At 34.6% G+C, this 17,313-nt stretch overlaps 1 protein-coding gene across 7 annotated transcripts in view; it reads left to right on the top strand.

Annotated features, from left to right (window-relative positions):
• ADK (adenosine kinase) overlaps positions 1–17,313 on the top strand; it is a 490,534-nt gene that overhangs the window by 312,045 nt on the left and 161,176 nt on the right. For 6 of the 7 annotated variants that reach the window (XM_028109694.2, XM_028109693.2, XM_028109691.2 and 3 more), the window contains one exon: positions 16,778–16,948. The exons of the other annotated variant lie outside the window; for it this stretch is intronic. In XM_028109694.2, the coding sequence (XP_027965495.1) occupies positions 16,778–16,948 (171 nt within the window). The remainder of the gene's footprint in view (positions 1–16,777; positions 16,949–17,313) is intronic. 7 annotated transcript variants of the gene reach the window in all.

Genomic DNA, 17,313 nt, shown 5'->3' with positions numbered 1-17,313 from the left:
TCTCCAACTTTGTGCTCTCGTTCAAAACCCTAAAATTTCCCTTTCCTTCTTTTCATCTTCATTGCTTAGTTGCCAAAGGGGCTTCTTTTTTGCCTTTTTTCTCTTCCTCAGGAAATGTGCATTTTAAAGAACACCCCTTTAAAGTTAGTGTACTTTTAATTTCCTCCTCGGATCTACTTGGATACCTGTTTAATATTTTCATATTTAGGATGGATATCACCCTTCTGACAGTAGTTTTAGTTTGACCTTTAGCCCAGTTACCAAATTCTCTTTACCCAACAGTTTTTGTCAAACTACCTTTGCTCTCCACAAGGCCTCATGATAGAGTGGGGATGGGGCATGAATGTAAGAGATCTTACAATGGAACTTGGTGGTTTCTCTCTTTTTAATTGTAGTTATTTTGATGTTTGGGCATTCTTTTTTGTCTTCAGGTTATGCTGAGGGCGTGTTTTTTGTAGATTTATTTTTCCATCCTTGTTCTGTACTGTCTTGGAAAGAGATAAATATAGGTGGCAGCCCTTGCTTCAGCTACCTAGTTTTCTCAAATTAATATGTTTTAACTTTATACCATCTCTTTTTCCACCCCTCTCTCCAGTCTAAGTAAACTCATTCATTCAAAAAATATTTAAAATATTTTTCTAACTACATGCCCGGCATTGCTCTAGGGATGCAATAATGAATAAAACAGATGTTCTCGCCCTGCTAGATACTACATTCCAATAGTAGAGAGAACAAATAAAATAAATAAGTGAATGTATAACATAATGTTAGGTAGTGATGAATGTTATGTTTAAAAATAAATAAAGCCATATAAAAATGATAAGTTTGAGTACATTGTAGTACTACCTAGAATAGTTGGTGAAAATCTCTTTGAGCAAATTGTGTTATAGAACAGTAATGTATATCTTCTTATACTGACGTTTACCTTATATAAATCATAAAGGTTTTACCACTAAGCAGATTCCCATGACAAATAATTTGATTATTCCTTATATAATAGAGTGGGTGGCCTGGTATTATGAAACATGTAGCAAATGAGAAGACTCTTAGAAAAAATTACAACCTGAGAAACAAACTGAGGGTTTTAGAGGGGAAGGAGGTGGGGGGATAGGTTAGCCTGATGATGGGTATTAAGGAGGGCACGTATTGAATGGAGCACTCACTGGGTGTTATACGCAAACAAGGAATCATGGAACACTACATCAAAAACTAATGATGTAATGTATGGTGACTAACATAACATAATAAAATAAAATTTAAAAAAAAAGGTTTTATAAAAAAAAGTACAATCTCAAATTGTCTACTCTTCAACTGTTTTCTCACCCTATGCTTTAGAGAATTGATATTGATAGAGGATTATTTAAGGAACATAGAGTCTATCCTTATTCTAAAAACTCCAAGTTTTATGCTCAGACATCAGAGAACTATTTACTTGGTCTTTACTCCCATCTGCTTTGCTTTCACTGAGTTGTTTCAATATCAAGGCCATAGTCTTTTACTGAAGAGTGTTACAATATATAGACTGAACTTCCTATTGAGAAGTTGTTGCAGACAGCATAGTCTTCTATATTAATCAGTGTACTATATGTTATGCACTATATGACAAGTATGTTTTAGAACCAAATGTTTCTTGGGGTGCCGGGCTCATTTGGTTAAGCGTTTGCCTTTAGCTCAGGTCGTAATCCCAAAACTGGGATCGAGCCGTACATTGAGCTCCCTGCTCAGTGGGGAGTCTGCTTCTCCCTCTCCCTCTGCCTTTTGCTCCTCCCTGCTTGTGCTCTCTCTCTCTGTGTGTCAAGTAAATAAATAAAATCTTAAAAAAAAACCCAAATGTTTCTCATACAAAAATGTTATTTTTCATCTCTTCAAGAATGAAAGCCAGGTAACTGGATGTCTTAACATTTTGCTTTGGCTGTCAAGAAACTTAGAACTAGATTCAGAGTTAATTCAAGATGCCTGTGCTGTGTACTTCATTTTACCCCCAGGCTTAACCCAATCTGAGTTATATTCTCCTTGACCTTTTTTTTTTTGAAGTTGTTTCGTTATTTATTTATAGAACATGGCATCATTGAATATAAGCAAGTAAGCAGATAAGAGACGGTAAACTGGAATTCTAGTGCCTCCTCAAATCATTAGTTGTATGACCTTGGACAAGTAAAGCAACCTCTCTGAGGTTTAATTTTAAATATTTTAGCTGCAGAACCCTCTTTCCATGGGAAATAATTTGGAAGCCCAATAAATGGACCAAATAATAGTAGAATGGCTGTGTTTGGGCCGATGTCATAGTTATAGGCAAACTAATTTTGGTAAAAATTATTTTATTTTAATTACACTATAGTTAACATAGAGTGTTATATCAGTTTCAGGTGTACAATATAGTGATTCATGTGTACAATATAGTAATTCAGCAACTCTGTAAGTTCCTCAGAGCTCGTCAAGATAAGCATACTCTTAATATCCTTCCCATCCTCCCGCCCAACTCCACCCTGGTAACCATCTGATTGTTCTCTATAATTATGGGTCTGTTTTTTGGTTTGTCTATTTTTTCCCCTTTGTTTTGTTTCTTAAATTCCACATATGAGTGAAATCATATAGTATTTGTCTTTCTCAGACTGAATTTATTTTGCTTAACATTATACTCTCTAGATCCACCCATGTTATTGCAAATAGCAAGATTTCATTCTTTTTTATGGCTGAATAATATTCCATTGTATTTATATACCAAATCTTTATCCATTCATTTGTCAACAGAGACTTGGGCTGCTTCCGTAATTTGACTATTATAAATAATACTACTATAAACATAGGCATGCCTATATCATTTTTAATTAGGTTTTTCATATTCCTTGGGTAAGTACCCAGTAATGTGATTACTGGATCATACGGTTGTTCTTTTAATTTTTTGAGGAACCTCCCTACTGTTTTCTACGGTGGCTTGCTCCAGTTTGCATTCCCACCGACAGTGCACAAGGGTTCCTTTTTCTCTACATCCTCACCAACACTTGTTTCTTGTGTTTTTGATTTTAGGCATCCTGACAGGTGTGCAGTGATATTGTGGTTTTGATTTGCATTTCCCTAATGATGAGTAATGTTGAGCATCTTTTTATGTGTCTGTTGGCTGACCAACTCCATGTCTTCTTTGGAGAAATGTCTGTTCACGTCTTCTGCCAATTTTTTAATTGTATTATTTGGTTTTTTGGTATTGAGTTGTATCAATTCTTTATATATTTTGGATACTGGGATGGGTTGGCCTGGTGATGGGTATTGAGGAGGGCACATTCTGCGTGGAGCACAGGGTGTTATGCACAAACAGTGAATCATGGAACACTACATCAAAAACTAATGATGTAATATATGGTGATTAACATAACAATAAAAAATTTAAAAAATATATATATATATTTTGGATACTAACCCCTTATTAGATACATCATTTGCAAATATCTTCTCCCATTCGGAGGTTATCTTTTAGTTTTGTTGATTATTTCCTTTGCTATGCAGATTTTTATTTTGATGTAGTCCCCATTAGTTTATTTTTGCTTTTGTTTCCCTGGCCTCAGGAGACATATCTAGAATTAATCCTAATTTTTGTCTAGATAATGTTAGAACTACCTCTTGGAACAAAATGATACAACCTGTATTTCCTCCACTACAGATAGGTTTTATATTTTTAGTGGGTCCCCTCTTTGCCATCTTCATAAAGATTTTTAGTTTCTCTATGTTGGATAAGAGTCTTAAGGATGATGAATGGATCTTTTATTATTCTAGATCAGTGGTTTTCATACTTTAACATGGATGAAAACCACCTGGAGGGCTTGCGAAAACAGATTGCTGTGCCCACCCACATTTTCTGATTGCATAGGTCTGGGGTGGGACATAAGTTTTTCATTTTTACCAAGTTCCTAGTGATACTATAGCTGCTGATTCAGGAATTACACTTTGAAAACTACTGTCTTAGAGGCACCTGGGTGGCTCAGTTGGTTAAGTGGCTGCTGTCAGCTCAGGTCATGATCTCAGGGTCCTGGGATCAAGCCCCACATTGGGCTCCCTGCTCAGCGGGGAGTCTGCTTCTCCCTCTCCCTCTGCTGCTCTCTCTGTCAAATAAATAAAATCTTAAAAAAGAAAGAAAAAAAACTACTGCCCTATATCAGTATTAAAAATGCATTTTAGTCACTCTTCTTATCTTAAAAATTATATCAAGTCATATAACTTAATAGCCAGAAGGCAATGTCTAAGTGATATATGATCTGAAAAATAATATTTCATTAACATACAAACTTTCAATATCATAAAGTTTTCATAGCTAGTGTCATGAGTTATCTGTACCTTTTTGACTTCTTGTGCTACTGTTGTGAGTGGCTGGATATTAATCAGGTAGCAATCAGGTTTGGCTTCAGCAGTAAAGAAATTATTCAAGTCTAAAAGCAATCCTTCCTTTCCTTTTGACATGCTGGCAGCACAAAGGAGAAAATGTCAGGGTCAATGTAAGTGTATTTATTGACAGTTTTGCTCTTTCCTATGTTCGAAGTGCACTTTTGATATGTACATGTATATTATTTATTGCTTCTAAAAATATTATGGAAAAAAATGAGTTATGAAAGCAAGCCAAATGCCTCTAACCAGATAGATGGATAAACACATTGTGAGATGTCTTTGCAATGGAATATTATTTGGCCATAAAAAGCAACAAATATGCAACATACTACACCATGAATGAACTTCAGAAATGTTATGCGAAGTGAAAGAAGCCAGACAGAAAAGACCATATAATGTATGATTCCATTTATATGAAAACCCAGAATATATAAATCCATAGAAACAAAAAATAGATTAGCAGTTGCCAGTGGCTAGGAGTAACTTTTTAATGAGTTAGGGGGTTTCTTTTTTGGGGTGATGAAAACGTTTTGAAACTAAATGGAGGTGATGGTGTACAACATTGTTAATGTATTAAAGGACATTGAATTGTTCACTTTAAAGTGGTTAATTTTGGGGCACCTGGGTGGCTCAGTTGGTTATGCGTCAACTCTTGATTTTGGCTCAGCTCATGATCTCAAGGTCTTGGGATCGAGTTCTGAGTTGGGCTCTGCTCTCAGCAGGGAGTCTGCTTGAGATTCTCTCTTCATCTTCCTCTGCCCCTCCCCCTGCCCCGCACATGCACACTCACTCTCTAATCATAAATAAATCTTTTAAAAAGTTAAATAAAAATGGTTAATTTTATGTTATATGAATTTCACCTCAGTTAACAGTTGTTAATTTTAAACCTGAGTTCTAGTTTTTTAATGCCCCTTTATTTATTTATTTTAAGTAAACTCTGTACCCAGTGTGTTCTTGAACTCACAACCCCAAGATCAAGAGTTGCATCTACTGACTGAGACAGCCAGGCATCCCTGAATTCTATTTTTGAGTTGGAAGGGTCTCTGAAGATCATCCACCCAACCTTTTATCTGTTTTTGTAATTGAAGAAACCAGAGCTCAAGATTAAATATATTGCTCAAATGTTTCAAAGTAGCTTGTTTAAAACCTAGACTAGAATTTCTAGTCTCATTTCTTTTTTTTAACTATAACAAGCTACTATATTATCTGTTGCTATTTTTTGTATTTCAGGGGAATATACTACTCCAGTTTTTACGTCTACATAAAAATAAAGACAAAGAAAGCTCATTTGTGCCAGCTACTTTTTTAAAAAGTGAGAATAGCAGTGTTTATTTTAGTAATTTGCCAAGAAGCAGGCCAAAGTTTGAAATTAAAAGAGCACTGCTCTCTGTAATACCTTGGCAATCAAAGAAGCCACCCTGTATTTTAACTATAGTCTACAGTTGCCTGGTTTGTGAACCCCAGGCTTCTACCACGATTATGATTTGTTTGTTTGTTTTTCTAAGTAATCTCTGTGCCCGACATGGGACTTGAACTCACAACCCCAAGATCAAGAGTCACATGTTCACCCAGATGATCAAGCCAGGCACTCCAATTATGATTTGTTTTTAAAAATTCAAAAATTGTCTTCAGAAATATTGGTTAGCTTTATTAACACATTCTACCACTTCCTCTACTTCTAGGGAAAAGCATTGAGTGGGATGGAGGGGTGCAGATGGGGAGCAACAACACCTAAAACAAGATATCTGTATGCTATGGAAAATGGGTGTACTACTCAAATGTAGCAACTTGTGTTGTCTTAGTGCTAACCTCAGAAAATAGTCAGATGTTCTCAATTCAAGATAGGACATCTGGAAATATAATTCTAGTTTCATTCTCTCTCTAAACCCACTTTAACCTTCAATTTCTTCATGCTCTTTATTATTAAGAGGAAACTAACAGTCATTATGCCCTACATTGGATTTCCTGCTAATATTCTCTACCAACTTTCTTTGTATTTTAGTGATTGTTTTCATTTCCACTTAGTAGTGTGTGTTTCTTTCTTTCCCTTTAGTTCAAGAGTCAGCAAATATGACCCTTGGGCCAGATTTCACCCACTGCCTATTATTGTGAATAAAGTTTTATTCAAACACAGCCATGCCCAGTCTTCTTTGTATTGTATATAACTGCTTTAGCGCTACAATAGCAAAGTTGAGTTTTCGCAGTAGAAATCATATGCCCCACAAACCTAAAATATTTTCTATTGGGCCTTTAACAGAAAACATTTGCCAACCCTTGCTTTTGTTGACTAAGTGGAAGGTAAAGAACAGATTCTAGAGAGTGAATAAATATCACCAGCAAATGAAAGTATATAGGAAAGTATAGGATTTCTACTTAGGCTAGCTAGAAGACCCATGTGGTCAGAATAAGAGTTTCATGAAGGTGAATCATCAGAGGTAATGTAGGAAAGATAGATTAGAGAATTTTTAATGCCATGTCAGGAACTTAAATGTATTATTAAGAAATGAGCCATTTAAGGTCTTTGAACCAAGGAATTTTGCCAAAACAGGAAGCTGTTGCAGTAGTGTTTACAAAATAATGAGGGTATATTAATGGGAAGTTAATACTAATGTTATATTAATGAGAAAGGTGGCATAGTTGGAAGAGTTACTACAGAGTTAAAAATTGATTGGATATGGGTGCCTGGGTGGCTCAGTCAGTTAAGCGTCTGCCTTTGGCTCTGGTCACTCTCACTCTGCTCTCTCTCTCAAATAAATAAATAAAATCTTTTTAAAAAATTGATTAGACATTAAACATTGGATTTGAGGACAAAGATAATAATTCTTTTTTTTTTAAGATTTTATTTATTTATTTGAGAGAGAGAGAATGAGAGACAGAGAGCATGAGAGGGAAGATGGCCAGAGGGAGAAGCAGACTCCCTGCCGAGCAGGGAGCCTGATGCGGGACTCGATCCCAGGACTCCAGGATCATGACCTGAGCCGAAGGCAGTTGCTGAACCAACTGAGCCACCCAGGCGCCCCAAAGATAATAATTCTTAAATCCAAACTTTATTGAGCATAAATGAAAAATTATTTACACATTTGGAAGGTGAAGAGCTAATTTTTATGGCAAGTTTAGGTTAGCAGAGAGGGATTTTAACACTACATAGGTTAGAAAACAAATGAAAATTGATTACTAGGTATCATCACTGCTAAAGTTGTTAGGGCATCCCAGCCACAGGCAAGTTTTCATTGGTTGTATTTTACTTTCAGGGTACCCCACTGCCATCATCCAGTCAGAGTGCATTTCTGTAAAATCCTCTTACTTCTGCTCCCCAGAATGCCACCCTTATACTCAGATTTACTTCTCTTGTGTAGGGTAAATTATTTCCATTTTCAGTACTTATTTCCATTATCAGTACTTATTAGGTCATTTGGACCTGACTGTTAAAAAACAAAACAAAACAAAACACCTAGAGCTGTTAGGCCTGTCTTAGAGCACCATGAAAAAAATTACTTATACCCTAAGGGTGCTAGGAACTGAGAAAGTTTCAGATCCTCTGAACTAAAGAGTTGTCCAGCTCTGAAATGAATATACTCTTCTTTTTGCATGTGAAAATGCAGCAGTTCTTTTTTCTTTTCTTTTTTTCAAAATAGCATTCCAGTTACATGGGAATCTAGATGGACTCTCAATAAAAATTTAACCAGATATTTTTAAATTATCTGTATACTGTATACACTGTGCTTTGTACTGGAGCAAACATTTTAAAAAGTATACTGGCCCTTAAGGTTATTTACAGTCAGGTAAGGGAGATAAGGCAAATGCAAGTTGTTTAAAAATAAACAAAATAAAATTCATATTACATATTAAGGAGGTTCAATGAGGAATGAGTACATCTTGGTGGGAACGTAGTTAAGTCTTTTTGGGATGAAATTCAGATTTAAATATAGATTTAAATGGGTCTTGATGGAGTGGTAAAATTCCACAGGTAGAGGTAGTGGATATTTCGGATAGAAAGAACAATATAAAGAGTCAGAAGACTTCTTTTGGGAGAAACAAATCATTATGATTGAAGCAAGGACATATGTTGTGGAGTAATAGAGGTTACAGCTGGCTTACTGTGGAAGTTGGAGTATTTTGTGGAGAGTTTTGAATGCTGGGGTGTGAGGCATTTGGATTTAATTTGCTAGGAAAAGAAGAGTGATTAGGGTGATTAATCTGTCAGCAGGATATAGGATGATTAAATCAAGGAAAGAGAGGAGGCAGAGCTTTTGGAAAGGGAATGATGGATTTTATGTTTTTATATTTCAAAGGAAATATCAAACTGTATATTGACGTTAAAGAGCATACTTTTGTTCAGTATTGTAAGTACGACTTATAACTGTAGAACTCACCATTCATGCAAAAACAAAACAACTTTCTAATGTTCTTCATATTACTACAGAAATAGTAATAATAAAATGGAAACGTGTGAAGCACATATAACATGACAAACATTGTATTAAGCACTCATTTAGGTCTTACAATGACATTGATAGGTATTACCATTCCCATTTTTCAGATGAAAGCAATGAGGTGAGGCCTAGGGAAGTTACATAACCCCAAATCACAGTTAAATAGTAGTCAGATTGGCGAAAATGTTAAAAATAAGTATGCTGTTGGGGTATCTGGCTGGCTCGGTGGGTAGAACATGCTACTCTTGGTCTCAGGGTTGTTGAGTTCAAGCCCCACGCTGGGTGTAGAGTTTGCTTATAAATAAATAAGTAAGTAAGTAAGTATACTGGTTTGTTTAAACTCTCTGATGCTAAGAATTGAGTGAATCCTGTCAAATTATTTTCATCTGGCTTAGACATGGCTCCTCTCTAATTATTTTATTTTTCTTATCATTCCTGATCCCTAATCCTTTTCCTCTTCTCACCATGGGAACTCTAATGTGTTTGATATGAGTTTTATATCCTTGAAAAATGTATCATTTTTTAGATATGTGTTTACATTATGCACAATATATAAAAGTATGAACTATATAGCTTGTCCAATCCGATGTATATATTTCTGGTTTATTGCTTTTAATCTCTATATAATAGTGTGCATTTACCACGTTTTCCTTATCTTTTCCCCTAGAAATCGACTTGCAGGATGTCTAACACTGCCTTTCACTTCCAGCAAAGCTGTGATTAATATCTTATGTATGTCCCTCTAAAACCTGTCTTCTTTCCACTATGTCTTGCTGCCTCCTGTTACATGCTTTTTCAGGGGATTATTTCAGATGGAAGAAAAGCTAACTTATACGTTCATAGAATAGTTAAGATTGAAGGTATTTTAATTCCTAAAGATTAAAATGTATGTGGAATGAGTGATTTCACTGATGCTTCCAAAAGGAGCCACATAGGCAGGAAGACCTAGGCAAATTATTTTGTTCCGTTGATGCATTACGTTCAGTCAGTGGTAACAAGCATTTGCTAATGCATTTGTTCTGGCTTTTTTCTTTTAGTGATTCTATTGCTGTCATTGGTATGAAGTGTAGTGCATATCATAACATTGTATTGTAAACAATTTATACATTATCTTAATGGTTGTCAAAGTCAGTATTTTCCTTACAGGCACATAGGAACTATGCTTTGTCATAATTCATATTTGGTCCTCTCTCTCCTATAAGGAAATACATTTCACACTCTCTGGGAGATGTACAAAACATGTAGATCCTATTAAGAAGAAGAAAACATACTATTTGGTGGTTGTATTTGTTCTTTGGCTTCTCATTTATTCATTTTTTTTTTTAAGATTTATTTATTTGACAGAGAGAGACACAGCGAGAGAGGGAACACAAGCAAGGGGAGTGGGAGAGGGAGAAGCAGGCTTCCCGCTGAGCAAGGAACCTGATGCGGGGCTCGATCCCAGGACTCTGGGATCATGACCTGAGCCGAAGGCAGACTGAGCCACCCAGGCGCCCCTTATTCATTCTTTCAGCTTCATTCTCTGACAAGTGTTACTATGGCACCTTCATCAGGCTATGGAAAACAGACTAAATATGTTCTTTAGAACAGACAACAGTGGTATGCCTTCAGACACAGCATCTGAAACTCTCAGCCCTCTCATCATTGGTAGTCCAGGTTTGGGAGCACTCTTTGGTTGGCCAAATATTTTTCTGTTACCACACTTCCTTCTTAATTTTCTCTTTTGCTGTTGTGAATAGTGATTTAGGTTTACCAAAGTCACCAGTCTCATATTTAGTTTTTTCCTTTTTTCTGCCATCTTCTTGAAGAAGCAAGATAGACTTACTCCCAGCTGTTTATGTGCTGACTCTTGTTTTTTGAATTAAGCTTCTCACCATTTATAAACATCTCTTGTTTGTGTAGAGATTTACTTCAAATAACAAAATATTTTGTCTTTTAAATAATTTTTATCAGAAGAGAATTGAATGGCATCACCAAAATTTGAAAAATTAAAAAAAATTAAAGTTATTCGTAATTTTTCTACTCACATTTAACCATTTTAATCTGGGTGTATTCTCTTCCATTTTTTTCCTTTTGATTTAGTGTACTTTATAACCATATTTTGTGCACACTATTTGTATGCTTTATGTTTCATTTAACATTTATGTGGTGTAAACATTTTCCACTTTTCCACTTAGTTTTCATAATCATAATTTTTCCATAATCATAATTTTAAAAATTTTCAAAGTTATTCTCTAGAGCAGCAGTTTCCAACGGAAATATGTCACATATAGTTGAAAATTTTCTAGTAACCACATTGAAAAAGTAAAAGGAAACAGGTAAAATTAATGTTAATAATGTATTTTATTTATCTTAATATAACTAAATATTTTTCAGTTCAACATGTAATTATATAAAATTATTATATTCTTGACATTCTTTTGTTCATACTAAGCCTTTAAAATTGGTGTCTATCTTAAATTTACAGCAATCAGTTCGGTCATTAGATTGTCAATGATCAAAATGAAATGTAGACCTACCAAAACAATAAAATTATGTTTAGCAGCTTCTATTTCTAAATTTAAATAAATTAAATTAAAATCAAGTTCCACAGTCACACTAGCCACATTGCACGTGCTCATTAGCTACATGTCTTCTTACATTTAAATTAAAATTAAATAAAATTTGACATTCAGATCTTCAGTTGAACTAGTAACATTTTTTTTTAACTAGCCACATTATTAATGATCAACAGCCAGGGTCAGAGTGATAAAATAGAATATGCTAATTCTTTCTTGACTATTTCCTTCTCAATCATTAAGTATTTACACTGTTTCCAGATTTTCAGTAAAATAGTGTACTGATATGTTCATGAATTAATATTTTCCCATATTTTAGATTATTTCCTTAAAGTAGACTCTCAAAAATAGAATTATTGGGTCAAAGAGTATGAATTTGTTTGTGGTTTCTCATGTGTATTTTCAAATTATTTTCTGAGAAAGTGTCAGTTGCACTCCCACCGGCAGTATTAATATATTAATTTCACCAACCTTTCTTCATCACTGAAGAACCTTTCTTCACCATGTTGTTTCTTTAATTGCTAGAAAGGAATACTTGTCTATATATTTATTTATCAGTGTATTTCTTTTTTGCTTTTAATGGAATGCATTTTCATGTTCTTGGCACATTTATCTATTGGTGTCCTCAGGTTTGTTTAATTCTTAATCTATTTTTAAAACTTTGTAGACTAAAGATATTAACACTGTGTCATACTTACTGTAGATGTTTTTCCTGGTCTTTTGTTTGCTTTTATTTTTATACTTCCAAAAATCCCTAAAATTTACAATGTATATGAGCACATGTGCACACACACACACCTCTATTCTTTAGATAATTGTTAATGGAAATAATAAAAAGAATTTGTGCTCTTAGGTAAGGACAATTAAAAAGAACATCAAATGATTTTCCTGAATTAAAGTATATACTGGTAAAGAGCAAGAAGAGCAATTTAAACAGTTTAATTTCTTACATCCTCCTGTGTAGCAATTAAACTGCACCAAGAGGGGCACCTGGGTGGCTCAGTTGGTTAAGCGGCTGCATTGGCTCAGCTCATGATTCCCCATGGTCTGGGATCGAGCCCACATGGGGCTTCCTGCCTCTCCCCCTGCTTGTGCTCACTCTCTCTCTCTCTCTTTCTGTCAAATAAATAAATAAATCTTTTTTAAAAATTAAACTACACCAAGAAATACTTAGAGTAGTTGGATGACAAATTTATGTACAGTTGATTTTTTTTTTTTTAAGATTTTATTTATTTATTTGACAGAGAGAGACACAGTGAGAGAGGAAACACAAGCAGGGGGAATGGAGAGGGAGAAGCAGGCTTCACGCGGAGAGGGGAGCCTGACTCGGGACTTGATCCCAGGCCCCGAGATCACGACCTGAGCCAAAGGCAGACACTTAACGGCTGAGCCACCCAGGTGCCCCATATGTACAGTTAATTCTTGAGGAACACAGGGGTTAGGGGTGCCAGCACCCTGCACAGTCAAAAAATGTGCGTATAACTTTTGACTCACCAAAACTTAACTACTGATAATAGTTAACTACTGTTGACCAGAAGCCTTACCGATAACATCAACAGTCTATTAAATACATATTATAATAAAGTAAGCTAGAGAAACGAAAATGTTATTAAGAAAATTATAAGGAAGAGAAAATACATTTGTAGGACTGTGCTATATTTATCCAAAAAAATCCGTGCGTAAGTGGACCTGTGCAGTTCAAACACATGTATTTGAGATTTCTAAGTATTAAGTCTGGTGATGCAAAAATGGTTCTTTGGCTCTGCCTTAGTCTTTCCCCATTCCTCCTATTCCTTTTTATTCTGTTTTGTTTTACCATTTTAATGGATAAAATCGTCTTCCCTCACTCTCAATACTGATTAATATTATCAGATCTCTTAAGTGTTAGAATCTGCTTTGCTTTCTGGTACTCATAGGGACAAAGAGTAATAGGATTAACTGTTGTATAGACTGAAACCCCTAATTAGAAAAATCACAAGAGTTTGTTGATTATATAGAGTATTTTTCTAAACTATAGCCATATAAACATTGGCCTGTTTTTATTGCAAACCTGACACTTCAAAAAAATTTTTTTATAATGGCACTGTTTTTATTTTTGATGATAATACAGTCTAGAACGTGTCGCCTAGCAAAGGATATAAATCTAGGAAGAAAAGTTATGGTTGGCATCAATTTTAAGTCTTTGCACTATAATGGAACACAAATCCATTTTGTCAATTTTATAAAGAATATATAAAAAACTATCAGCTTTTAAATGAGGGAAATTCACAATTTAAATTAATTCAATTTTTAAATAGTCTCTTGTTTTACTTTAAGTAAATATTTAGTATTTAAACAATTTAGGAAGTTATATTGTCCACATCACAATACTCTTGTGTTGCATTTTAAAGTAAAACACACTTACACACATTTGGAATGAGGCCAGATTTGGACTCCAGGGGCATACTGTTCAGTACCTTAAATTACAATCAGATGTATTTTAGCACAGATCAAATTTTCAGTCCAAAGTTGGTGAGAAGCCTAATTATTTGACCAGGTTACTATTTGTGTAGACCATTCTGTGGTTGTCTGTGGTTAATCCACAGCTGGCAGAATGCTAGCTCTGGGAGGTTTTTATTTCATGCTGGAACAGTTTGGGGAGAGATGGAAGGGGGGTTAGCTTTAAACGCTCCTCATTAAATGAAAGACTAAAAAGCAAGTACATACATATTACTATGGAGACAAGATGCTATATAAACTGTTCATTTTAATTCTCCAAGTGACAAAAATAGCAAAGGAAACAGCTTGGATGTTCATAGTTTGCAAGTGACATGGTAGTTGGTTAAAAAAGTAAGGTGAAAACATTTAAAAAATAACGTCACCTAGGACTAAGACTTGTTACCTTTTAGAACAGTTGAATATTGGTAAATAATAAATGGATTTTAAAATAATGAGAAGATATTATGTTATTATAATAAGGAAACATTTTTATTAGAATTTCATTAGCAATACTTTAATAAGAAACAATTATACTGGAAAATTCTCTCTTAATATCTCAGAGTTTATAAGGGCAATAAACCCTTCAAATCCAAGTATACATGACTCCTGCCTCAAAGTTAATTTTTTAATATTCTTTTAATATTCAATTTGAAAGTAATAGAAAAAAAATTTTTCTAAAGTTTACATAATGAAAGTGGTTAGTCCCTCAGTTGTAGTTGAATATTTCAGTACCCCTTTTGTAATTTTAAAAGAAGTTTCCTTTACATTTGCATGATTATTTCTTCCGTTTATAAGCTTAACTCTTCTTTCCTTCTGGTTCCCACTGCCCTAACTCCTCTGGTTCCTTGTTCTTTCTAATCATCCTCCTTATCTTGCTTCTTCATTTTTCTCTTTCTCCAGTAGATCCTTCTTGTTAAAGATCAGAAATGCTCCAACTTAATGCTATTCTTAAAAACAACTCTCCCACTCCTCTCCCCCCAGTAAAATATCTTTCTTCTCTTTTCTTTTCAATTACTTATTCAAACCAGGGGCATTATCTCTAGTCATTTGAATCTAAGCTCCATCACATATAAACTGTATGACCTGGGGGGACATTTCTTCACATGCCTATTTTGCCCTTTTTATTCATAAAAATGAGAATAACAGTCTCCATCTCATACATTTGATACAAGGAAAAAATGGTAATAATTGGGTTAATATACATAAAACTTTTAGTGTAGTGCCTGGAACACAATAATTGCTCAGTAAATCAGTAAGTTTCAGATGAGTCTATTAATTTTCATTGATAAATCTTCCAAAATAATTTTTAATTTTTACCCCTACTTTCTCACCATTCTTTAACAGCTGACTTTATTTTATTTTATTTTATTTTATTTTTTAAGATTTTATTTATTTGACAGAGAGAGAGAGACACAGCGAGAGAGGGAGCACAAGTAGGGGGAGTGGGAGAGGGAGAAGCAGGCTTCCCGCGGAGCAGGGAGCCCGATGCGGGGCTCAATCCCAGGACCCTGGGATCATGACCTGAGCTGAAGGCAGATGCTTAACCGACTAAGCCACCCAGGCGCCCCTGACTTTTTTTTTTTTTTTAACATTTATCCCATAAGTACTTTCTCTTAATCATCAAATCCAGTGGCATTTGCTCATCCTTTCTTTCTCTATCCATTGATAGCATTCAGTACCTTTAAGTATCTTAAAAATTTTCCTTGTTGGATTTCTCTGTCATCATTTACTGTCCTTATTTGCCTTCTTCTTGTACTCTCCTTTACGTTTTTCTTTTCTGCTTTTGACTGTCGTTGAATTGTTGCTATCCAGATCAACTTTCCTTTAAATTTTCACACAAGCTTGTTATTCCTTTCTTTCAAGGAAATCTTCATTACCCATCATTGTTCCCCACCCTACCCTGACTCCTCACCTGCCATTCAAGGCCTTTTGCATTCTTGACTCACCTGGCCTTTCTGACTTTATCTTCTGTTGCTCTTTGTGTATTCCTTCACTCTCTTGTGCACCATTCAAACCAATTTCCTTTGTAAGCATCCATGTCTTTGCTTACACTTTTATCTAGAAGGTATAAATCTATTTTTAAAATGCTTTTATTAATGTTTAAAATGTAGATAAATAGCATTTTAAAATACAGCTTTCCTGACAAAATTTTAACTAAAATATTTTTCTATTATTACTGTATTATTTTCTCATTATGTGAAATTTTCAACTCAGGATCTTCCTAAAAAATTCATTTTAGGCATAAGTTAACAAGCTATGATTTTAGGAAACTAATTTCATTTCTAAACTAATTTCATTTTTTAATAAATAGTATGTCACTTATAAGAATCCAAACTGTTTATAAGAAGCTAAAAGAATCCAATCTGCCTTCATTACTATTTCTGTAATTTAAATGTAATTATTGTCTCAAATGAGACCTTTGAAATATTTTTTCTTATGTGGATTCCCAGAATTCTTTCAGTATTGAGTATACAGATCTAATATGAAGTAAGTAATGTGTTATACTCTGACATAATGGCACACACTAAGCATATTGTACTCAATGATAGATTTTTCTTCTAATCAAATGCTGCTGCTTTCTGCCTTGCATTTTATTTATTTTTTTTTAAGATTTTATTTATTTATTTGACAGAGAGAGACACAGCGAGAGAGGGAACACAAGCAGGGGGAGTAGGGGAGGGGGAAGCAGGCTTCCCACGGAGCGGGGAGCCCGATGTGGGGCTCGATCCCAGGACCCTGGGATCATGACCTGAGCCGAAGGCAGACGCTTAATCGACTAAGCCACCCAGGCGCCCTGCCTTGAATTTTATAATTGTATTTTAAAGTTTATGTTATATAGACATTTGTAGTTTTTATAGGTGTCTTTTATTCTGACCAAGAATGACTCTGTGGAGATGGCATTTTTAATTTCCCCTCCTTTTTTTCTTTATCCAGGGCTTTTTCCTTACAGTTTCCCCAGAGTCGGTATTAAAAGTGGCTAAACATGCTTCTGAAAACAACAGAGTTTTCACTTTGAATTTGTCTGCACCATTTATTAGTCAGTTCTACAAGGAATCATTGATGAAAGTTATGCCTTATATTGACATACTTTTTGGAAATGAGACGGTGAGTTACTTTTTAAAAAAATAAGTGGTCTTTTTCTGGTTTTTTTGGTTTGTGTATAAGTTTAGAGATTAAAAACTGAAATATTTGCATAAATATAATTGAAAATTACACAACAAAACTGCCTCAGTTTGGACCCCTCTAATTCAGTATTTTTAGTATTCAGTATATACTAGTTTTCTTTCATAGTAAAAAATTGGTCTTTTAAAGGGTTAGATTATTGAGGTTTATAATTTACATATAATAAAATTAACTCTTTTTAATGTACATTTCTGTGAACTTTTGCAAATGCATACCTGATATGTAGTCATGACCACGATCAAGATAAAAATCATTTCTGTCACCCCTTTCACCCTTTCAATCAACCC

Source organism: Eumetopias jubatus, unplaced genomic scaffold (assembly GCF_037043125.1).
Source record: "Eumetopias jubatus isolate StellerSeaLion01/CBP00866 unplaced genomic scaffold, mEumJub1_p1.0 scaffold_17, whole genome shotgun sequence".
In the NCBI taxonomy this organism is placed as follows: Eukaryota; Metazoa; Chordata; class Mammalia; order Carnivora; family Otariidae; genus Eumetopias; species Eumetopias jubatus.
The sequence above is the reverse complement of the archived record's forward strand: the minus strand, read 5'-3'. Positions and strand labels throughout refer to the sequence as shown.